This window comes from Phyllopteryx taeniolatus, chromosome 12 (assembly GCF_024500385.1).
Source record: "Phyllopteryx taeniolatus isolate TA_2022b chromosome 12, UOR_Ptae_1.2, whole genome shotgun sequence".
NCBI lineage: Eukaryota > Metazoa > Chordata > Actinopteri > Syngnathiformes > Syngnathidae > Phyllopteryx > Phyllopteryx taeniolatus.
Window position 1 is genome coordinate 3,410,038 of NC_084513.1, and position 25,032 is coordinate 3,435,069.

General features: G+C 45.3%; 1 protein-coding gene across 6 annotated transcripts in view; it reads right to left on the reverse strand.

Annotated features, from left to right (window-relative positions):
• Positions 1–1,517: 1,517 nt before the first annotated feature.
• fhip1b (FHF complex subunit HOOK interacting protein 1B) overlaps positions 1,518–25,032 on the reverse strand; it is a 47,429-nt gene continuing 23,914 nt past the window's right edge. For 4 of the 6 annotated variants that reach the window (XM_061791664.1, XM_061791663.1, XM_061791665.1 and 1 more), the window contains 8 exons: positions 22,211–22,456; positions 18,761–18,928; positions 17,514–17,593; positions 17,268–17,437; positions 12,076–13,209; positions 11,314–11,492; positions 7,673–7,835; positions 1,518–7,590 (listed from right to left, as the gene is read on the reverse strand). In XM_061791664.1, the coding sequence (XP_061647648.1) occupies positions 7,292–7,590; positions 7,673–7,835; positions 11,314–11,492; positions 12,076–13,209; positions 17,268–17,437; positions 17,514–17,593; positions 18,761–18,928; positions 22,211–22,456 (2,439 nt within the window). In that variant the 3' untranslated portion in view covers positions 1,518–7,291. The other 2 variants (XM_061791667.1, XM_061791666.1) reach the window with 2 other exon arrangements.

The following is a 25,032-nucleotide window of genomic DNA, read 5'->3' on the forward strand; positions in this document are numbered from 1 at the left end:
GCTATCTTCGGGGGGAGGCAGGGTACACTCTGAACCGGTCGCCAGCCAATCACAGAGTACATAGAAACAAACAACCATTCGCACTCATATTCACACAAACGGGCAATTTAGTCTTCAATCAACCTACCACGCATGTTTTTGGGATGTGGGAGGAAACCGGAGTGCCCGGAGAAGGCAAACTCCACACAGGCGGCGTCAGGATTTGAACCCCGGTCCTTAGAACTGTGAGGCAGATGTGCGAGCCAGTTGTTCACCGTGCCGGCTCAACTGAAATAAATAAAATAAGAAAATAAAGAATATGGACAAAAATATAATTTAAAAGGTAATGTCCACACACTATAGTGTTTTCTTTTAATATTTATTTGGACAGCACGGTGGATGACTGGTTAACACATCTGCCTCACAGTTCCGAGGACCCGGGTTCAGATCCGGCCTCACCTGTGTGGAGTTTGCGTGTTCTCCCTGTGCCTGCGTGGGTTTTCTCCGGTTACTCCGGTTTCCTCACAAAAAACATGCATGGTAGGTTAATTGAAGACTTTAAATTGCCCGTAGGTGTGAAAGTGAGTGCAAATGGTTGTTTATTTATATGTGCCCTGCGATTGGCTGGCGACCAGTTCAGGGTGTACCCCGCCTCTCATCCAAAGAAACCTATATAGGCTTCAGCACACCCGCGAACCTAGTTATGATAAGAGGTACCAAAAATGAATGACTGATTTATTTGTCTGCCTGAACAAGCAATTTGTGAAATTTTTGTGAATCTCCAGGGATTCAATTTGGCAATTTAAAAAAATGTTATAAAAAAAAAATGTAAAAATACTGAATGCCACTCTGAGCAAACAAGAAATAAATGTCCATGCACGTGTCGTTTAATTAGTTTTCAAAGACGCGAGCCACTCAAGCAGAAAGCTCAATTTCAAAAAGTGTTTGCGAGGAAGAACACCAAACTCCTTAGAGAAGCAGGCATTTTTTTCCTTTTAAAAAAATGTGCACTTTTATGGACATGTTGCACAAGCAAGCGCCTTTTTTTTCCCTCAACATCTCTCCTCCATCACCTTCTTTTGGCCGTGAGCGCACGGCATCAGGTTTGATTCCACCCCAAAACAAGCTACTCCCTTGTTGCCCTTCAAATTTAGTTCAATTGTGCATGAAGACTTCACCTTGTGGACATACTTGCTGTTGCGCCCGTCTCCTGCAACTAGTGTTCTTACTTGTTGGATGACACAATTGTGTTTTTGCAGGTATGCGTATTCAGCTTTACCACCTGAATTGAAATTGAACCTAAACAAATGTTGGAAAACAAGAGTTTTAAAAGATTTAATCCAAATGTATTGAAGGAAAAAATAATAATTGAATACAACTGAACTGTACTTAACAAATGTACTGTACTGTAGGATTGGATCACATTTTATGAACTATTTAGCTCATTCTAAAGGGTTCCCATACTTTTTGCTTGCAAGTGTATACGTTAGCACCCAATGACATATCTGACACACAAAGAAACCAGACACAAAATGAGCTGTTGCTGACAATGACTTTATAAATTAATAAAAACATTCCCTTTAGTGTTCTTGTGACAGCTTGTTTTCCACCTCTCACACACACACATCATCATATAGAAAAATATTTTTAACATTTCTTTTTGTTGGACATTCATCCTCTGCACCCGATATTGTTTGTTTTGTTGCTGTTGTTTTCTTACAGTATTTACACATTCGGTTTGTGTGTGTGCCGACCAACTCCAGGTTTTTGCATAGTTGACATGGGAGGAAACTGGAAGAAACATTTGATCGGGTGAAGAGTCAAACATGGCACCAGAAGAACAAGTAAATCAAAATAAAAATACAGTAAAGAACGTCCAGCAGGAAGAGCCACTGGACAGCCGCCACAAACGACTTGGCAAGTAAGGAGACGCGGCACTTTTTTCTCACTTTATGCTTCAGCCTGGCACACACTTTTTTTTTTCTTTTTTTTTACAGCAATGTCCAAACTACAATCATCTTTTCTCTCTCTTCTTTTTGTTTTTTTGTTTTTGTTTTTTTAAACTTGGGTTTCTAACATTAGAAGTGACGATGTAATGGCCTCCATTTGAAAAACAAACTGAATCGAGGAAGACAAATCCCATTGGCAAAAATTCTAACTATATAGTCTTAAAACCTATTTTTCCCTTTTCTGCCAAGTGCTTGGTGGAAAACCCCATGAAATTGCACTAAAGACCAAAGACTGTTGTGTGTTGAAAGCACCTCAGATGGCAATTAGCAGCAAACGCTAGCAAGAGGAAACCAAGGGATGCTAAATAACCTAAAAATGTGCCCCCACTGCTCCATACTGGCCCAAACTGATGCTGACGGCTCATCAATGGTCCAAACTGGCTGTAACCGGTCCAAACTGGCTCCAACAGATCCGAAATGGACCAAACCTGGGTGTAACTAGTCTTAACTGCTGCTGACTGCTCCTTACTGGCTGAGATCGGTCCAAACTGGTCTTCACTACTTCTGCTGCATCTCCTTACTTGTTCCAGCTGGCCCTAACTGATACTAACTGCTCCTTGTCGGCTGTAACCACTCAAAACTGGTCTTAACTGTACCTAAGCATTACTTACTGGCCCCAAGTAGTACAAAACTGTCTGTGACTGGTTCTAACTCAGGAGTCTCAAACTCGCGGGTATGATATTTTGTGGCCCCTGACTTGACATTAATCTTAAATGTTAGTGCAGCCCCCGCCTATTTTTCTGGATTTGCTGCCCTGAGCTTAAGTGAATTAGCAGCGTTAGTCAATTAGTTGAAACATGACACCAACTGGAAGGAAAATACAGTATATCCTGTCACTCAGTTCTAGTCATGCCTTTCTCAAAACCTGCAGTGAAGAATAAGGTTAGCAACGAGCACAGCCAATTTCAGAAATAGCGGGAGACGGAATACTTTCTTGTTGAGTACAAGGCCACCCTAACGTGTCGTATAGGCAAAGAAAGTTGCGGTGCTTACGAAATTTAACAGCAGATGTAGGGCTGTACAATTAATCGAATTTTAATCATTATCACGATTTTGTTTGCTCCCATTAAATTAGCCTGATCATCGGCGATTTTTGCATTTGAAATGCGGGCTCTGCCGCATATGAAGCACTTTCTCAACCAGTACTCAGCCAACCACCAGGGGGCGAATGCAAGCTTAATGGCTTCTTTATACTTGCGCGGATGGCGACCGCGCTGACATCACTGTGGCTGTCCTGGGTTTAGTTTGCCTTTATACTCGAGCGCAACCCATGCGCGCAGTTGTGAAAATCTACTGCAGTTCACCTCTAAGTCGGGGGTGTCGCTACAGCTGGTATTGGATAGGACACCACAGGGTGGAGTTTCCTCTGCATTTTTTGTTTTGCCATTTGCGGTAGCTGTTTTTACTTTCCTTTCAGTAATAAGGAACAAAGCAACAACAATGGAGATCCGTGGAACAATGTCTGCTAGAACAAATGGACTGAGATGACACGTTTAATTATGCTGCAAAATCGATCGAGAAGGTGGCGGCGGCGGAGATGGTATGTAGAACGAAGGGGCACGCTGAGTAAGTCATCACAGCATGTGACTAAAACGGACCAATCATGAGAGATGATCTCCGCGGCGTTCGACGCGCAGCAACTATTTTTGCCGTGCGCGCGTCAAGCTACGCAGAGGGGCCGCGCGGGGCAATTCGCCGGTCACGTGAAGCTTATCTACGTCACTAGTGAAGATCTCCACCTACCTCTCCACTCCCGAGCCAGCATTGTCAACAACAGACACGTGTGCTCGCACAAGTGCGTCTTCTACACGGAGGTAAACAATCCGAGGAAAGGGGGCAGTCTTAGCCATATATGGACAAAGCGGATTCAAAACTGCGTCAAACATGTAGCTGTCAGAGGGGCCTTTTCTGGACACTTGTATGCCAAAACCAAAGTTGTTGTTTTGTTTAAATGAAATTGACACTTTTATACTAAGTCCATGTTATGGAGTCACTCTATGGAGGTTGAAATAGCCAAAATATGAGACCTTTAATAGTCATTGTGGCATCCGGCTTGACTTGGACCAGAGGTTGGCCTGACCGCAGTGAAAAACACCGGGAGTAAATAGAGAATAATTAAAATAATAAATCACAACTGTCGCATTCTTTGCAGTTTGCAACAACGACTGACCTAGTCAAGCATAACAATGGAGCCGTACCTGTCCTTGACAATTCACTATACTGACGGGGATTTTCAAATAAAAAGTCAGTGCTTGCAGCCTAATGTATTTGCTTCCACTGAGTTGCACTTTGTGATTGCACTCTGAAATACCATATTATGCTACGAAAAAATTATCAGGAATTTGGCTTCATCCGCAAGTTCGCTTGAAAAAAAGGAATGCCTTATTATAATTTTTGCATTCGAATGAAAACGATTCAAAGTACATATTTCATTCTGACAAGAGTTGCAATGCCCCGCGGGGAGTGGGGTATGAGGGAAGACCAGATGCTGCTTGGCGCCAAATTCAACCATGCATATAAACTTATTATCGCGATATACTTTTTAAGTGTCGATGGTCAATGTGTCCTGCAGTTCACATTAGATCTCGCAGCTAGCTAGCTGCCTTCTTCATCAATGCACAACCCACTTATCTACGATGGTTGTCATGCCGAACGGTGGCGCTGGCTCAACCGGGACATAACTAGAAAGTCATTTGGGGGCCCAAGTCAAACATAGTTACGCCTACCCATGTAATTCAGCCCACTTTGTCCTGCTTTTGAAATCTGTTGCAATTATCGGACAGCTAACGTTACCCTACTAATATTTACCACCAGAGATTTAGAATATTATCTTCAACTAAAAAGTTTGAATTTGAGAAAATTCTATATAGTCTTTAAGATCCTTCTTGACTGTCAAATAAGTGAATCATACCAACACTTTTACTTTGTTAAGAACATTCATTAACATTTAATATAGTTTACCATTTTAACCGATTTCATAAACACATCGGTGATGAAAAGGGTCACTCCACTTTTTCTCTATAGTCGGCTGACACTGACAGCAGTGCTACTGCTACTGACAAGTGCATCATCATACAGTATTACATTTTTACAAGTCATTAAGTTAAAGCAATAAGTCAATATTCTACTGTGATGGAATGTTTTTCTTTTTAAAATTAAATAGTAAAATAAAGATTTGTTTTTCATATCAATTCATCGTAACATTTAGGCCTGGCCTCCAGGAAAGAGTTGTTGGCTATATCCAATGTTGTGTTGGTCATACTATAGAATAATTAATTTCTTGGATTTAGTGAATAATACTGAAGATAAACTTCCTGCCGAAAAATCCCATTGTAAATGTGGATGATGGTTTAGCCACATAAACACACGTGAGGTTGTGGTTATCGGCACACAATCGTCGATAGCCACAAGATTTTTAAACTGTTTCGGCACATTGGCAACTCTGCTCTGGCAGCCCCCAGATAACTTGAGTTTGAGACCCCTGCTCTAACCGGTCTTAAGTGCTGCGTCCAACTGCCTTTCTGGTTTAAACTGAGTCCAACTAGTCCTGGACTGTTACAAACTCGGGCAGATTTGTAAAAGGTAAAGATGTCAGTGAACACGTTGGGCTCATCTCAAGTCTCTTAATGTCAACGTTCCAAGCTCCTCGCTCCTCAAAACATCGAAAGCGACCCACAAGAAGTTGTCACAATGGCCGCCAAATTAAGGAGCTTCTCAACTGTGTTCAACACGCATTGAGGTGCGGGGATCGAGCATCAAGCAGGTTCCACGGGCTAGCTTAAATCAAGGGACCTCTGATGTTTCCTATGCGGAAGTCTTCTAGCTCCTCGATGGTGACTATGAAAATGGGCATGTAGCAGCTGGATCGTAAACGTAGCGGGACATCAAATTAAATACTTAATCTTCTGTTTTGTCATACCTTTATTATTTTATCTGGAATATTCATATTTTTCTCTCTCTTCTATTTGGGGCAGTATTTGACACCAAACTGACTTAATTAAACTGGCCGATGGTTACTACGCCTGACCAAGCACCAATTCTAAGGTTTGTATAGTAATTAGGCTGTCATTTAGGCACATTAAGAAAATGAAATCATTCTGTTAGGTCAACATTTTTTTCATTTAACGTTATACATAAGCAAGATATCAGCACTTATTTACGAGTCACACCAATATGTGCTGCGTGGGAGGGGGGTTACAGGCGGGCTTGGGATTCACGATCGTCTTTGCATCTGCAAAGTTGTGAATAACAGTGTTGTTTATGTTTTACTTTAATCCCACTTGAAACAAAGCATAAAGTGGACATTTGTGGTAATAGTAATAATTCAGCCACAGACGTTCATTTGAAACGCCTCAATGACGTGGCGTCATCTTTAATCGACGTTCCCCATGAAATGATGTCATTGAGAAACAATCGTCTTATTTCCCCCAAACAATCCTACCTCCTCCAGCCTCGCTCCTCAGTCAATCTCCTCAATGGAATTTCTGGTGGGAGCCGCTAGCATATAAACAGAGGAGTGAGGAAGTTGTAATTAGAAAAATGAGATGAGCCCGATAAATCAGTTAACAACAACATAAAAAGAGGTGCTTGGCACACAACATCCCGTTTCCTGGCCACAGCCTTTCAAAATATAATGCGTTGAGGGTGGAGAAAACATAGTGTTTTGCATAATAATAATAATAAGGTAATGGATCACTCTTTCCAATGAAAATACATGGACCAGCACCAACAAAGTGCACTTTTACTTTTCAGGCATCCCGCAGTCCATTGGCCAAAAAAGTCGATATGATACATCATATGCACAATATCATTTACACGTGTCCATGTCCCAGAATGCTTTTGGTAAAAGACCATCGCGTTGTTTGGTCTGCCCCTCTGTATCATTTATTCCGCGGCATTCACTCTTATGGGGACTACTCACCATATGCCCCTCGACGTCTAAAAATCGACATCTACCCTTAGGTGTCTACTCCTCAACATCTTTAGCGTCTACTCCTCGGTGTCTACTCCTTGGCGTCTACCTCTTGGCAATCTCGGTGTCTACCCTTCAAATTCTAGACATCTGTTCTTCGGAGTCTACCGCTCTGCATCGTCGAGGTTTACCCCTTATCGTCTACCCATTTGCGTCTTTTCCTAGATGTCTACTCCTCCTCGTCCACTGCCTGGTGTCACATCTGGCCGTGTACCCCTTGAAGGACTACTATTTCTTGGCATCCACCCTGCGGAGTCTACCCTTCAATGTCTATCTCGTCCTTGGTGTCTTCTCCATGGCATCTACCCCTTGGTGTCTGACCTTCAGGTGTCTACTCCTCGCTGTCAGTGCGAGAGAAGGGCAGCGTGACTGCATGCTCCTGGGCAAGGGCGGCAAGCTCCTTGAGGAACTCGCAAAAGATGACAGCGCAGTAGACAGCATTCTTCACACGCAGTGCCTCCGCCTGCTTCTCCAGATTGGACGTTCCGCCACCACGGAACAGAGCACTGTGCAGTGTCTGGCCGCCCACCCGCACGTGGGCCAGGGCCATTTGGGCGGCGCTCCGGGTCCGAGTGGGGCTGTTGGTGTGGCGGAGGATCAGGTCGCTTAGGGAGGACTTGCGACTCTTGACTGGGACGAGAGGAGATCACGAGTCAGCGCAACAGGAAGTCACCATCGGAGCCCATTTTAAACTCAGCCTCGCCATGCTCACCTAGCGAATCCGAGCGCCGCAGAGGGGGTACTGCGCCGGGTGGCTCACTCCAGTCCACCTTTCCGCGCGCCACCAGGTATTGCTGGGCTTTCCTCAGCATAGCGGGGAAGTCTTCGTGGGAGGCAGCGAAGGCTTCGATGCGATTCTTGACAGAACCCAGGACCTGGAGACAGACGTGCGACTATGTCAAATACAGCGATGTATTGAGATACATGTTACCTGAAGTACAAGTTTTTCCCGCTACTGTTTGGCCTTATCGTGGTGGAGGGATTTGTGTGTCCCAATCCCCGATCCTAGGAGCTAAGTTGTCTGGGGCTTTATGCCCCTGGCAGGGTCACCCATGACAAACAGGTCCTAGGTGAGGGACCAGACAAAGCACGGTTCAAAGATCCCTTATGAGGATGACAAATGATGGACTCAGTTTTCCTTAGCCCGGACGCGGGTCACCTGGGCCCCCTTCTGAAGCCAGGCCTGGAGGTGGGGCTCGAAGGTGAGCGCCTGGTGGCCGGGCCTCAACCCAAGGCAGGGACCTTGGCGATCCGATCCCCGGCTACAGAAACTGGCTCTAGGGACGTGGAATGTCACATCTCTGGCAGGGAAGGAGCCCGAGCTGGTGTGTGAGGTCGAGAAGTTCCGACTAGATATAGTCGGACTCGCCTCAACACACAGCTTGGGCTCTGGTACCAGTCCTCTTGAGAGGGGTTGGACTCTCTTCCACTCTGGAGTTGCCCACGGTGAGAGGCGCCGAGCAGGTGTGGGTATACTTATTGCCCCCCAGCTCGGCGCCTGTACGTTGGGGTTCACCCTGGTGGACAAGAGGGTAGCCTCCCTCCGCCTTCGGGTGGGGGGGACGGGTCCTGACTGTTGTTTGTGCCTATGCACTAAACAGCAGTTCAGAGTACCCACCCTTTTTGGAGTCCTTGGAGGGGGTGCTGGAGAGCGCTCCCGCTGGGGACTCCATCGTTCTGCTGGGGGGCTTCAATGCTCACGTGGGCAATGACAGTGAGACCTGGAAGGGAGTGATTGGGAGGAACGCCCCCCCCACCCCCGATCAGAACACGAGCTGTGTTCTGTTTTTGGACTTCTGTGCTCATCATGGATTGTCCATAACGAACACCATGTTCAAGAATAAGGGTGTCGACACGTGCACTTGGCACCAGGACACCCTCGGTCGCAGTTCGATGATCGACTTTGTGGTTGTGTCATCGGACCTGCGGCCGCACGTCTTGGACACTCGGGTGAAGAGAGGAGCGGAGCTGTCAACTGATCAACACCTGGTGGTGAGTTGGGTCCGATGGTGGGGGAAGATGCCGGTCCGACGTGGCCCAAACATATTGTGAGGGTCTGCTGGGAACATCTGGCAGAATCCCCTGTCAGAAGGAGTTTCAACTCCCACCTCCGACAGAACTTTGCTCATGGACTGGGGGACATCGAGTCCGAGTGGACCATGTTCCGCGCCTCCATTGCTGAGGCGGCCGACCGGAGCTGTGGCCGTAAGGTGGTTGGTGCCTGTCGTGGCGGCAATCCCCAAACCCGTTGGTGGACACCAATGGTGAGGGATGCCGTCAAGCTGAAGGAGGAGTCCTATCGGGCCTTTTTGGCCTGTGGGACTCCCGAGGCAGCTGATGGGTACCAGCTGGAAAGCAGCTTTCGTAGTCGCTGAAGCAAAAACTCAGGTATGGGAGGAGTTCGGTGAGGCCATGGAGAAAGACTTCCGGACGGCTTCGAGGAAATTCTGGTCCACCATCCGGCATGTCAGGAGGGGGAAGCAGCGCACCATCAACACTGTGTATAGTGGGGATGGGGCGCTGCTGACCTTGTGAGTCGGTGGGGAGAATACTTCGAAGCCCCTCAATTCCACCGACACGCCTTCCTATGAGGAAGCAGAGTCTGGGTTCTCTGAGGCGGGCTCTCCTATCTTTGGGGTTGAGGTCACCAAGGTGGTTAAAAAGCTCCTCGGTGGCAAGGCCCGGGGGTGGATGAGATTCGCCTGGAGTTCCTAAAGGCTCTGGATGTTGTGGGGCTGTCCTGCTTAACACGCCTCTGCAACATAGCGTGGACATCGGGGACAGTGCCTCTGGATTGGCAGACTGGGGTGGAGTTCCCAGACTCCGGAGGGTGAGTTCCAACTACAGAGGGATCAAACTCCTCAGCCTCCCTGGTAATATCTATTCAGGAGTGCTGGAGAGGAGGATACATCGAGAAGTCGAATCTCAGATCCAGGAGGAGCCTTGTAGTTTTCGTCCTGGCTGTGGAACAGTGGACCAGCTCTACAGCCTCGGCAGGGTCCTCGAGGGTGCATGGGAGTTCGCCCAACCAGTCTACATGTGTTTTGTGGACTTGGAGAAGGCGTTCGACCGTGTCCCTTGAGGAGTCCTGCAGGGGGTGCTTCGGGAGTATGGGGTACCAAACCCCCTGATACGGGCTGTTCGGTCCCTGTACAACCGGAGTCAGAGTTTGGTCCAGATATCCGGCAGTAAGTCGGACTTGTTCCCGGTGAGGGTTGGACTCCGTCAAGGCTGCCCTTTGTCACCGATTCTGTTCATAACTTTTATGAACAGAATTTCTAGGCGCAGCCGAGGCGTACAGGGGGTCCGGTTTGGTGGCCTCAGTATTGCATCTCTGCTTTTTTGCAGATGATGTTGTTCTGTTGCCTTCATCAAGCAATAATCTCCGTTAGGGTTAGGCCAATCTCCAGATCTCAACTCCATAGAAAATCTTTGGAGGGAGTTGAAAGTCTGTGTTGTCCAGCGACAGCCCCAAAACATCACTGCTCTAGAGGAGATCTGCATGGAGGAATGGGCCAAATTACCAGCAACAGTGTGTGAAAATGTTTGATCTCTGTCACTGCCAACAAAGGGTATATACATTCACGCCAGTAAGTAATATATAATACACATATTACAATATATATATTGAGATGAACTTGTGTTATTGATCAAATACTTATTTTCCACCATAATTTGATAATAGATTCTTTAAAAATCAGACAATGGGATTTTCTAGATTTTTCTTCTCTCATTTTGTCTCTCATAGGTGAGGTATACCTATGATGAAAATTACAGGCCTCTCTCCTCTTTTTAAGTGGGAGAACTTGCACAATTGGTGGCTGACTAAATACTTTTTTGCCCCACTATATGTCTCCCGGCTGCCTTGGGAACCCCTCGGGATCCCCCCGGAAGAGCTGGATGAAGTGGCTGGGGAGAGGAAAGTCTGGGCTTCCCTGCTCAAGCTACTGCCCCCGCGACCTGACCTCGGGTAAGCGGAAGAAAATGGATGGATGGAATATAGTTACGTATTATTGTAAAAAACATATCTATACCTATCGACGTTATCTGAATGTGCGTTCCATGTGTATAAATACCTCCCACGATCAAACTCATACAGACTTACTCGAGGCTGCACTAGGCACCAAAGGACGACCGACTAGAATAGCTTGAAAATACATTTTTGGTATTTCCAACCAGAATTATCATGCAAACCCAATAAAAAGACATCAAAGATTATTCAAACAAATTAAATTGAAAAAGAGTGATGACAAGGGACTTTTAACATTGAGCCAACCAAGTCCCAAGTTCTAAAATGAGTGACGTAAGTCCGATTGGAGGCCGGGGAAGTGGGCAAGGGGTTGGGAGGCTTACCTGGATGAGAGACTTGATGCTGGGCTGGAAGACCATGTTGGTGTTGAGCAGGAAAGAGCGCAGCAGAGGCTGAGGATAGCACGCCAGCTGTGCCACCATGCCTGTCAGCAGGATATTGACATACAGCGAATTCTGCAGCATGTTCTCCAGCTTGGCCAGCAGCACCGCCATCAGCGGACCTGCACGCATCCCACAAACCAGTCACTTTTCAGAGGTTGACTTGCATAGAGAATTTGGCCTCGACCTTAAACTATAAAAAAAACTTTATTCTTTTAGCTGGGTGTCATTTTTAACTTGAACTTCAATTATTACACAGTGGCAAAGGGGTGGCGATGTACCGGAAAATGTTTAAGAAGAGTAGCAAATGACAGATTTCATTTCCGACTGCAAGTGTGTCTGAAAATCCACAAAATTGTCCAACAGTTAAATATTGTTTCTGTTGTAATCAAACCCGTCCATTTCTCAGAAAAATATAAAGCCGACGTTAGTAAAGTTAAAGTGTTCAAATTACCATAACTTATGATCATAACATCACTTATCTTTCCAGATTTTTCCAAAAATACGGAGACAGCGGTTTTGCTCTGCAGTGCCTGGACAATTCACCTGATTCAGACATACGAAGGAAAGAATGCTTTGAAATATATGCCAGAAACCGAAAAAGACTAATGAAAAAGGGTAGCACATAAAAACACTCGCATCCACCTCTGCCTCAATATGAGCCAGGAAATCAAGAAGCAGCATGGCCCCCCTTGAGGTCCTTACCCGTGTACGGCTGACACGAGTCCTGAGCGAGAGGTCTGGCGGGACTGCAGAGAGCCGTTCCAGAACCTTCCCCCTTAGCATCAGCTGACATTTTATCCTCTGGGTCCTCGTTCTCCTGGTGCCGGTCACCCAGAGACTTTTCTGTGGTGCCAGCGGGTGGGGTCACACGGTCCTCCAGCTCCCTAAGCTCCCGCGTGAAGGCCTCGATGCTGATGCCCTCACCGTCGTCAGGGGGCCGCGTCTCATCAGGAGATTGTTCAAGAAGCTCCTGGATGAGGCTCTCCACTGTGGGCCCGTGGTGCTGGGTAGAGGCGTCATTGGCATCGGCCGGCAGCAGGGTGTCACCGGCGTCACTGGTTGGGCATCCATTTTGATTGGCATTCTCGTCCAAAAACCCCTCATGGTCCAAGTCTCGCTTTACTTTCTTGGCCTCTAGCTCTCTGTCCCGACCCGGGCACACCTTGCTTGGCTCCGCCGTACCGTTGTACAACGCCACATAGGACGCAGAGGTAGGGTTGTGGGACACCAGCAAGGATGTCGGTAAAGGGACAGGGCGAAGGTGTGAAGAAACGGGTTTTGGAAGGAGTTCTTCGCATTGAAGGCTCCGCTTCTTGGAGCGCGGCGTGAGGCTGATGCAGTTGTTTTGCCCGATGGTGACATCCCACTCACCACTGTCGTGATCTGAGGTGCTCCACTCGGAACGCGCCACCCCCGCCATTGTGGCTCTCTGCTGGCCGCTGCCCCCTCCTCCTGGCTGGAAGGAGAAGTGGTCTGGGTACACAGCCATGGAGGGGATGTATGCAGGAGGGCGTGGGAGCGGTGGCACAGTGCTTGCAGAGGGGTTCTCGCCATCGTAGGGCGCCGACCAGTCCCGACACGCCCAGGAGCAAAGCTCAATGCCTCGTCGAGCATCCTTCAGGTAGTCCAGGTACCCTGAATCCCATGCCAGAATTTCAGGCTGCAGTTTGTGCATAGGGCTGTCAGGGGCAGTGGACTGCAGCGACTCCGAGCCGGCGACGGTAGAGGGACCCCCCAAGGCGGTGCTGCCGCTCTGCTGGCGGATGAAAAACGCCAATCGGGACGGCGTGCTCGGTCTAGGTGGCGCCAGGGACTCTGCATCGGCATTGTGGGGCACTGCGGACAGGAAGAAGCAAACATCATGGGACAAGGTGTGGGGTTGCAAAATTCTGGGAATTTTCAAAGTTGGAAACTTTTCATGGGAACAAATGGGACTAAAACAGTACTTTACACAATTTAAAGTTTGCTCTTAATTGGGAACTTTGATATAGTTGTGGAAAACATATTAAAGCACTCTCAAAGTGCGGTATGAGTACCACTCGTGGTACAAGGGTTCTCTCTAGTGGTATGCCAAAGAATCAATTAATCCAATTTATATGTATATTTTAAAAACATGAAATTCAATCAAACATTTGAATGAAGCTTGTAGCCATGCAACAGCTTATTTAAACTTTTTAAATCCATTATGCTATACATATTTTACTTTTCATAAACTGCTTTTTTTTTCTTTTTTTTTTTTACTTCCAAGTGCAGTCATTTTTTAAAGTATAGTTCAGTTGTATTTAACTTAAGTACCGTAAACGTGTTTTTAGGACTGTTAAAACCTCAGCCTCTGTATTTTTTGACTGTATTTTACCGTCGGCCATTATGATGGCACTTGAAGAGCAAGATAATTTTTTTTTTTAAGTGGTACTTGGTGTAAATAGTTTTAGAACCACCGTTTTAGCACAATCCTGACAAAAATATGTAAATACAGTGGATCCCTGACTTATGAAGGCTCCAACTTACGAGTTTTTCGAGTTCCGAGCAGCGAGACGTGGTCCTTTTCCTGTTTTGTGTTGCGAGCCAAAATTTGAGGACTTTGACGAACGGGTACACCGCTGCTTATGAAGGAGGTACTGTAATCCCCTCGCATGGCGGCAAGGAGAGCTACCCATTTTGCATCCTATTGAAATTTACCAATTTGGAACGTTTCCAAAGTCCCCCAACTTAAATTTCCATGGAAATGTACAGGAAACTGTGAAGAAATGCAACGTTAATTTTCCACCCCCAAGGTTCCTAAAGCTTAAGGAAAGTTCAATTTAAGACTTTTTTTTTTTTTTTTTTTTAAATACTTTAATACCATTTGAAATTAAACACTAACTTCACAATAAACACAAATGGAAAAAACACATCAATTGCGTAGGGTGAGGGACAATTTCATCCAAATGTTTATTTTGAAGTGAAAAGTTTCATTTTGGAAAACAACACTTTCCAGAAGTAGAAAAAAATGGAAAACTGTAAATAAAAGAATGTAAACATCAAAGATCCTCAGTCAAAACACAATAGGCCGGTAACTATTATGCTTCATTAATTTAATATATTGTCTCCTAGTCAAGCATCAGAAAAACAGAACTGTGAAATACCTGCCGTTTGTTGGCAGCTCGATTTTGAGGCTTTGCGTTTGGCGCTATGCAAGTGTGACTCCACTGCCTTAACTCCCATCGTGCAGAGTTTGAAACATATCTTGCACAAAATACACCGTGCCTCGTAGACATTGCCTGGTATGGCTTTCAGCCATGAAGAAAAGTCTTCGTTGGAGAGCCAATTTACATTAAATTTAGTTTGCCATGCTAACAAAGTTGCTACATAAACGATGTGCATTTGCTCTTCACATCACGACTGAAACCAAATCATTTTTGCTTCCCTAGTTCCGCTATCATGATCGCGCGATGTTAGAGCGCAAGTCATTTGGTAAATAATTTTTTTATTTTGAGATTTGATATTATTTACTAGACCTGTCACAATAATGTTTTTAAGATGATATATTTTCCCAAAGATAAAGATAAACAATAGTTTTTTTAATGCCTCAAATCATAAAAAATAAGGCCCGCCCTTATTATTTTTATTTTATTCTATTGCTTTGAAATCAGTATTGTTGTTGTTGTTATTTTTTTTGTTATGATTATAATTTCCGTTCTTGTTTTTCAATAATTTTTCTTTACTCTGTAATATGCAACCCCCTGGGTCTGAAATTAAGAATAAAGAGCTGCAAGACTAGCCTGGTTGAGATGGAGCCTTCTATTCCAATTATAATCGGTTTAGAAGTGCAAACCAAATGAAAACACTCGATATAAAAAACCTCAATCGGAATAAACAGGCCGAATCCGAATGGAATTTCATTCGGTTTCACAGGGTTGGAATATTCCTTTTGCCAAACTGTTTTTATTCGCCATTCAGAGAAAAGCTCTCTCTGCGCATGCTTCCTCTCGACGTAAACGCGCTGTGACGTCATCTTTTACGCACGCCGTAAATATGGCGGCTATGGACGGAGCTCGTATCCAACGGAGATCTTGTTTTTAACTACTTATAAGTTGTTTTTCTCAAGCGTTTTCTTAAAGGTATAAAAACAATCCCAACAACTGTGCTGAATAGACAATGGACTACCAGCTTGATAAATGATGTGACGTTTACGAAGACCTGCGCATGTCACATGGCTGTTACAATTAAATGTAGTGCACATCATGTAACCACCCGATCAGAATACTGTATATCATGTCACATGTAAACAGTTGACTAGATCTTCAATCAAAGTGATTTCAAACGGAATGAAGAAAAAAAGTCTCCATGTAAACCCATCTACTGTGAGGTTGGTCCACTGAAAATGAGCCCTTCCACTGTAAATCAAATATACGTTGACTTTCGCTGTTGTCATCTACTGGTTAAGTAACGTGTGCCACTGGGGTTATGCTTAATAAACAGTGAATGTTCCCGTGTTTGTGTTACTATAGTTTCTCATGTAGAATAGGCTCTCGCGTAAAATGCGCACCCCCAAAATTGACTCCAAAAATCAGGAAAACCCTTCTTCCTATGTTTAATGTGCACCCATGACTGCAAAAAAAGCTGGGACACGGTCATGTTTACCTCTATGTTACATCACCTTTTCTTTTAACAACATTCAATAAACTTTTGGGAACTGAGGACACCAATTGTTCAAGCTTTGTAGGTGGAATTCTTTCCTATTCTTGCTTGATGTACAGCTTCAGCAAATTTGAAAATTTATACAAATTTGAAATGTGGACTCGTATATATATATATATATATATATATATATATATACATATATATATATATACATATATATATACATATATATATATATATACATATATATATATATACATATATATATACATATATATATATATATATACATATATATATATATATATATATATATACACACATATACACACACACACACACACATATATATACACACACACACACACACACACAACTAAAGAAATAGTAAGTTTTCTAGTAATAATAATGGTACGGTGTAAAAACTATATACTAGGGTGCATCACAGCTTTAACACTTACTCAATAAAGAAATAGATTAATTATAAAATTTTAAATGTGAACATAAATATGATGTAAGCTAATAGATCACAAGACTTAAAACTAATTGATGTTTTTTCTAAAACAAATATCTACTCATATACCTGATTTCACTGAAGAAATTTTCTAACTTTTACTATACCTATGTATTATGCGCACTATTGACTTTTGAAGATTTTTTTCGGGAAAAAAATTTGCATTATACACAAGAAATTATGATAATTGGGGACTAAAACAGAAAAGAACGCGGAGCGAAGTGCTGATGTTTTAAACTACATCGCTGTGGTGGAGCGAGCTGTTTAGCTCAACTCGTTACGCCTGTGAGCTCGCAAAAACAAACAGTTAACTTTCCTTTAATTGCCTCTGTTGTGTTACTCTACATGCTGCTTATGGAGCAAGGCTGTGGAATGTGGAGTATTGGACGGAGGCAAGAACGGCCGCCGGCGTTACATGAACCCACTAGCGGCTAATGACACAGCCGTCAAACTCCGTCAGCTCACTGTGTGAGCCGCACGCCGGCTCACCACAACAACAACAATTTATTGAGTACGGAAAAACTATCATGTCCATTTTATTTATCGAACGATAAGTCGATATAGTAATTATCGTGACAGGTCTACTATTTATAATCATAAAATCCTACTTAAGATGTGTTAACATTTTCTTAAGACTTTTCACATATTGATTTAAGACATTTTGATGCCAATTAAGGCCTTATTTTTAGATTCATAGATTCAATGCCTTTTAAGACTTTTTAAGGATCCGTGGGAACACTGGCCCCAGGGCACTCACCTTTGCCTCTGAACATGGCATCCTCATCCCGCACAGCAGGGGGCGCCGTCGTGATATGGCAACACTCTGGGATGAGGGACAGGAACTTGTCAGCGCATTTCCCGTACATGTCGGCCTCCCGGATGGCGCGTCGCTGACTAAGCATGACGTGGCTGCACGGGAGCAGGTACCTGGAGGCCAGCGGCAGATGATTTCATTGTTGATGACGTATCACCGATGATGTCATCAGTGATGGCCGTCACGTACCTGAGGACAAGCTGTAACATGATGTCCTCACAGTTGAACGACACAAGAGTCCGGAAGAGGCTCAGTGACACCATGCAGAGCTGCAACACAACAAAGCGTGCGCTCTTTCATTCAAGACCTCCACCAAGCGCCTCAATTCATCTATCATTTTTTTCTTTCCATTTTCAATTGACAATCCATCCATCCATCCATCCATTTTCTACCGCTTATCTGAGGTCAGGTCACGGGGGCAGTAGCTTTACCAGGGATGCCCAGACTTCCCTCTCCCCAGCCACTTCATCCATCTCTTCTGGCGGGATCCCATGACGTTCCCAGGCCAGCAGAGAGACATAGTCTCTCCGGCGTGTCTTGGGTCATCCACGGGGTCTTTTCCCGGTGGGACATGCCCGGAACACCTCACCAGGGAGGCGTCCGGGAGGCATTCGAATCAGATGCCACAGGCACCTCATCTGGCTCCTCTCAATGTGGAGGAGCAGCGGCTCTACTCTGAGATCCTCCCGGATGACCGAGCTTCTCACCCTATCTCTAACGGAGAGCCCGGACACCCTTCAGAGGAAACTAATTTTGGACGCTTGTATCCAGGATCGGCACGGTGGACGACTGGTTAGAGAGCCAGCCTCACAGTTCTGAGGACCGGGGTTCAATCCCCGGCCCCACCTGTGTGGAGTTTGCATGTTCTCCCCGTGCCTGCGTGGGTTTTCTCCGGGCACTCCGGTTTGAGTAGTGTGAGTAGGGAATGATGAATGACTGCTCCCTGATCACTACAAAGAGATTTTTAGTGGGTATTTTAGGGAACTATCAAGGTCCACAAATTGAAGTGGCCAATCCAACTAGATATAGCATTTTTTACAAACTCTCTTTTTTGGGAACTCTTGTCACGTTACTAATTTAATTGGTCGTGTTTATGTAACACATATGGTCACAAACATCAGTCAAGATACGTTACTGGCGTTTGATGTACAAGTCTCATTCTTACATCTCCAACCAGTTCCTTGGACTTCTGCGAGTATTGGTATATCCAATGTGTGTGTCAATTTTTTGTTTTTACACTGAAAAACTAGCAGAGATCGATGTGACCATCACATGCTCACAAATCGCACACTCCAGTTTTAGCTCCTTTCAACCTATTACTCGGACTTTCCCCAAAGTTTTAAGTATTGGTCAATCCAACATGTGCTTTCAGTTCTTTTTACCACAGGCAAAGAGAAAGTGGCAATGATGTGATCATTACATGTCCCCGCACTTACCCTGGAATTGCTGCTGATACGTATGAGCAGCGTGTCCAGGATGGAGTCGCTGTCGAGGCGATGCAGCAGGATAAAGCGCAGGAAGGTCTTGAGAAGGGACGTCTCACTTACGCTGCGCAGGAACAGGTCTAGGTAGGCAGTGCTGGCGATCATCTCGTCAACAGACGACTACACACAGACACACGCACACAAAAAATATTGTATGGCAACCTTACTGAAAAAATGGTAAAGTATGGAGTAGACCGAGGTGGTACGGTCTTAAAATAAAATCTCAAGATTTTTTTTCATATAAATCATATTTTTCTTTAGTAATTTGTTAGGACATTATCCCTATTAAAGGTCCCCTTTCGTTACTGTTTTTGCACTTAATTTTGATCATCTTTCATGTCATTTTATTGGGTTTGCATGATCATTTTGGTCAGAAATGCCCAAACTTTCCTTTTCCAAGCTATTTTATTTGGTCTTTTCCCCCTGGTATTTGAGACGGTCGTATTTCTCATTATTATGCGACATGTATATCAACTTTGCTTTAACTGGATTGCTCAACTTCCCTTATTTAAATATGGAAAACAGCTTGGGTCCATATCATGGTGCCTGCGAGATTCCATCGATGCCTAGTTCAGACTCGAATCCCTCACATAAGTTTGATTGTGGGAGTTGGTTATACATGCGGAACAGACATACAAATTGTCTACAGTGCCGTGAAAAAGTATTGCCCCCCCTTCTCAATTTCTTATATTTTCACGTAGTTTCTCCACTTCAATGTTTAAGATCATCAAACAAATGTAAATATCAGACAAATTTAACCCAAGTGAACGTAAAATGCTGGTTTTAAATGATTTCATTTAGTAAGGAAAAAAAGCCCTATATGTCTCTAATCCGCGGCACGGAGGTCGACTGGTTAGAGCGTCTGCCTCACAGTTCTGAGGACTGTGGTTCAATCCCCGGCCCCGCCTGTGTGGCGTTTGCATTTTCTCCCTGTGCCTGTGTGGGTTTTCTCCGGGTACTCCGGTTTCCTCCCACATCCCAAAAACATGCGTGGTAGGTTGATTGAAGACTAAATTGCCCGTAGGTGTGAATGTGAGTGCGAATGGTTGTTTGTTTGTACGTGCCCTGGGATTGGCTGGCACCCAGTTCGGGGGGGTACCCCGCCTTCTGCCCGATGACAGCTGGGATAGGCTCCAGCACGCCCGCTACAATTCTGTTGAACAAGCTGGTCAAAAACTCCACAGCCACCTCTCCTAGATGCTTCCATACCTCCACAGGTGTCATCAGGACCAACTGCCTTTCCATTTTTCATCCTCTTTAGTGCCTTTCTAACTTCCACCTTACTAATCATTGCTACTTCCTGGTACACCACACTTGCCTCTTCTACTCTTCTTTCTCTCTGATTTTCCTCATTCATCAACTCTTAAGTATTCTTACAGTACAAGTATTCTTTCCATCTATCCAGCACGCTCCTGGCACCAGTCAACACATTTCCATCTCTATCCTTAATCACCCTAATCTCCTGCACATCCTTCCCAGCTCTATCTCTCTGTCTGGCCAACCTGTATAGATCTTTATCTCCTTTCTTAGTGTCCAACCTGGCATACATGTCATCATATACTTCGTTTGGCCTTTGCTACCTCTACCTTTGCCCTACGTCGCATGTCCATGTATTCCTTTCTTCTCTCCTCAGTCCTATCAGTGTCCCACTTCTTCTTAGCTAACCTCTTTCCTTGTATGATTTTTTTGTACTTTGAGGTTCCACCACCAAGTCTCCTTCTCCATTTTCCTACCCGAAGATACACCAACTACTCTCCTGCCTGTCTCTCTGATCACCTTGGCTGTAGTGGTCCAGTCTTCTGGAAGCTCCTCCTGTCCACCAAGAGCCTGTCTCGCTTCTTCCCGAAAAGGCGCACAACACTCTTCCTTTGTCAGATTCCACCACGTTTCTCTGCTCTGCCTTTGTCTCCTTAATCTTCCTCCCCACCACCAGAGTCATCTTACACACCCCCATCCTTTGCTCTCTAGCCAGACTCTCCCCTACCTCTACCTTACAGTCAGCAACCTCCTTCAGATTATATCATCTGCACAAGATGTAATCCACCTGCGTGATTGTACCTCTGCTCTTGTAGGTCACCGTATGTTCCTGCCTCTTCTGGAAGAAAGTGTTAACGACAGCCATTTCCATCCTTTTTGTAAAGTCTACCACAATCTGTCCCTCGAGGTTCCTTACCTGGATGCCGAACTTACCCATCACTTCTTCATCACCCGTTTCCTTCACCAACATGTCCATTAAAATCGGCACCAATCACGACGCTCTCTCTCTTGGGATGCTCAGAACTACTTTGTCCAGCTCTTTCCAGAATTTCATTACAATTACATTATACAAAACACCCACAATTTCAAGTTTCAGCCTCGTCACTCGATCTGATAGTCTTTTCACCTTCAAGACATTCTTAGCTAACTCTTGCTTTAAAATCAGCCCAACTGCATTTCTCTTCCCATCTACACCATAGAAAACTATTTGAAACCTTCCCCTAAACGTCTGGCCTTACTTTCTTTCCACCTAGTCTCCAGGACACACAATATAATCAACCTTTCTCTTAATCATCATTGTCAACCAACTCCTGAGCTTTTCCTGTCATAGTCCCAACATTCAAAATCCCCACATTCAGTTCTAGGCTCTGTGATTTCCTCTTTTTCTCCCGAAGAATCCGCTTTCCACCTCTCCTTTGTCTTCTACCCACAGTAGCTGAATCTCCACCGGCACCTTGTAGGTTTACGGTGCCGATGGCGGACATTGTTAATCCCGGCCAAGACCGATACGGTATGGAATTCTTTGGATGAATGCTCATATTTGTTTGGCAAACTTTTAAGCCGGATGCCCTTCCTGACGCAACCCTCTGCATTTTATCCAGGCTTGGGACCGGCCTACAGTTTGCAGTGGCTTGTGCCCCACATAGGGCTGCATTGCTTGGTGAATTGTGCTTCACAATTATTTATACACACTGAACGGGCACTCGCCTGAGTCACCTCATCAGCGCCACACCGACATGTCATCGTGGCCCTCTTCAGCACCTCATCAGCGCCACTCTCGCCATGCTGTCAGAAGCCACTTTCTCACCGGGCGTGGGACCTCCACCACCTTGGTCTTCACCAACAGGCCGGCGAGAGAGCGCTCTGAGCTGCCCGCGGCTTCTCACAAAACGGCAAGCGTGCCGCCGCCGAGCCGCTGTAGAGGACCAAGGTTGCATGTCGGTGTGGTGTGGGTAAGGGGACTCAGGCGAGTGGCCATTTAGTGTGTATAAATCATTACAGTGGAACCATAAACTTAGATCAATCAATCAGTTTCAGTTTATCAGTTTATTTTTGAAAGGGGACAATGCAATTTCATAAAACACATGAAGTACACATGGTTAATCAAATTGCCTAGCACTTCATTGCAAGTCTCTTTATTTGTACCTTGTGCAGGGCGGGTGCCACCACGGGGACCAAGAAGCCATTGTGCAGATAGTCGAGGAGCTGTGAGCGCACCATGGGGTGGGCCACCTGCACCACAGCGTTGCAGAACTCCAGTGAGTTCATGAAGACCACCAGCGATGAGACGCCCATCCAGTCCTCGCGCCGCAGAGCATGCCAGTCGTCCCCGCGCACCTCTATCTTGCGGGGCAGGGAGGAATACAGCGCACTCAGACCAGTCGCCAGCACCTGAGAGGGGGAAAGGAAGAAGATTGGAAGTTAGAAGGAAATCTTTGCTCAACCATTAAGAGGGTTTTTAAGGAAGTGACCCTAAAATGGCCATTTCAGAGCAAAATGGCAGACTTCCTGTGTTTTTTTGGCGATGGCTTGAGACTTTCTTGTGGGTCTACTTATGATAGACAGGTCTACCAAATTACATGTTACCAAGTCAAATTGGTTTTGGGGGCTGAATTTTTAAAACAAATAATGAGCTGAGTAATTACAGTGCCGTGAAAGAGGATTGGCCCCCTTCTTAAAATCTTATAATTTTGCACAGTTTCCCTACTTTGTTTAAGATCATCAAACTGTAAGGATCAGAGAAATATAACCCAAGTTAAAATGCTGTTCTTAAGTGGTGATTGTGATAGTGAGGTATTAGAAGATACCTGGCCTGGCCCAGTGTGAAAAGGTAATGCCCCCCTAAACATAATAACTGTTTGGGCCATCCGAAGCAGCAACAACTGAAACCAAGGGTTTTCTAAGACTGACAATGACTCTTTCACATTATTTTACCCCACTCTTCCTTGCAGAATTGTTTGAAATTCAGCAAAAATTGAGGGTTTTCGAACATGAACAGCCTTTTTAATGTCATGCCACTGCATTTCAGTCGGATTCAAGTCTGGACTCTGACTAAGCCACTCCAAAACCTTAATTATGTTTTTCTAAGCCATCCAGAAGTTGACTTGCTGGTGTGCTTTGGATCGTTATCATGGTGGAGAACCCAAGTGCGGTTCAGCTTGAGGTCACAAATTGATGGCTGAACAGTCTCCTTCTGGATTTCTGTTAAAGAGCAGAATTCAGGGTTCCATCAATTACAGCAAGTTGTTCAGGTCCTGAAGAGCAAAGCACTATATATAGATAGAGAGAGAGAGAGCGATAGAGAGAGAGCGATAGAGAGAGAGCGATAGAGAGAGAGAGAGAGAGAGAGAGAGAGAGAGAGAGAGATAATATATGAGAAAGCTGTACACTTTCAGGTGGAACGGTTGACGACTGGTTAGAGCATCTGCCTCTCAGTTCTGAGGACCGGGGTTCAATCCCCGGCCCCGCCTGTGTGGAGTTTGCATGTTCCCCCCGTGCCTGCGTGGGTTTTCTCCGGGCACTACGGTTTCCTCCCACATCCCAAAAACATGCATGAATTGGATACTCTAAATTGCCCATAGGTGTAAATGTGAGTGCAAATGGTTGTTCGTTTGTATGTGCCCTGCGATTGGCTGGCAACCAGTTCAGGGTGTACCCCGCCTCCTGCCCGATGACCGCTGGGATAGGCTCCAGCACGCCCGCGACCCTAGTGAGGAGAAGCGGCTCAGAAAATGGATGGATGGATGGATATATATCAACAAAGTGGCGGACCCAGACCTTGTGTTGCCATCCTGCCACAAAGTCTGCGCAGACCAGCTCGCTCCAGTCTTCACACAGATTAATAGATCTCTGTAACTGTGTGAAGTACCATCCTGTTTCAAAAGCTCCACCATCATCCCAGTCCCTGAGAAAACTGCAATCTCAGGTCTGAATAACTACAGGCCAGTCGCCCAGACATCTGTGGTCATGAAATCCTTTGAACGGCACCCCAAGGATGTGTCCTCTCTCCGCTGCTCTTCTCTCTCTACATGAGCGACTGCATCTCAACGCACCCAGCTGTCAAACTCCTGAAGTTTGCAGACGACACCAGTCATTGGTCTCATTAAAGATGGTGACGAGTCTGCATATCAACAGGAAGTGGAGTGGCTGGAGCTTTGGTGCAGCCGACACAACCTGGAGCTAAACACATTTAAGACTGTAGAGATAATTGTGGCCTGCAGGAAGCATTATTCACCACAGTTGCCCCTCACGCTTGTCAACTGCCCTGTGTCAACCGTCGAAACCTTCAAGTTCCTGGGAATTAAAGTCTCTCAGGACCTGAAGTGGGAGACCAGCATCAACGCCATCCTCAAAAAGGCCTAGTAGAGGATGTACTTCCTATGGCTTCTGAGGAAGCACGGCCTGCCACAGGAGCTGTTGAGGCAGTTCTACACAGCAGTCATCAAATCAGTCCTATGTCCATCCATCACAGTCTGGTTTGGTGCTGCCACAAAAAAAGAAACTTTCACTGCAACGGACAATCAGGACTGCCGGAAAAATTGTCAGTACCCCCCTACCCACCCTCGAGGACTTGTACGCTGCCAGAACTACAACAAGAGCATGCAAAATCCTCTTGGACCCTCCACATCCTGGTCACCAACTCTTCCAGCTCCTTCCTTCAGGTAGGCGCTATCGATCAATGCAAACTAAAACAGGCAGACATTCCAACAGCTTCTTCCCCCTTGCCATTAAATTGCTAGATGCTAAGTGACTCTCCGTAGTTTGTTTTTGTCTCAAAGGTATTTTTTTGTCAAAATGGCTGTCTATTGTTGTACGAGAGCGGCTCCAACTACCAGAGACAAATTCCTTGTGTTTTTGACATACTTGGCGAAAAGGATTCCGATTCCAATGATAAGAAATATCTATCAATTACGTGTAGTCCCTGAATGTTTTAGGATGATGTATTTTCCCAAAAAAAACATCACAAT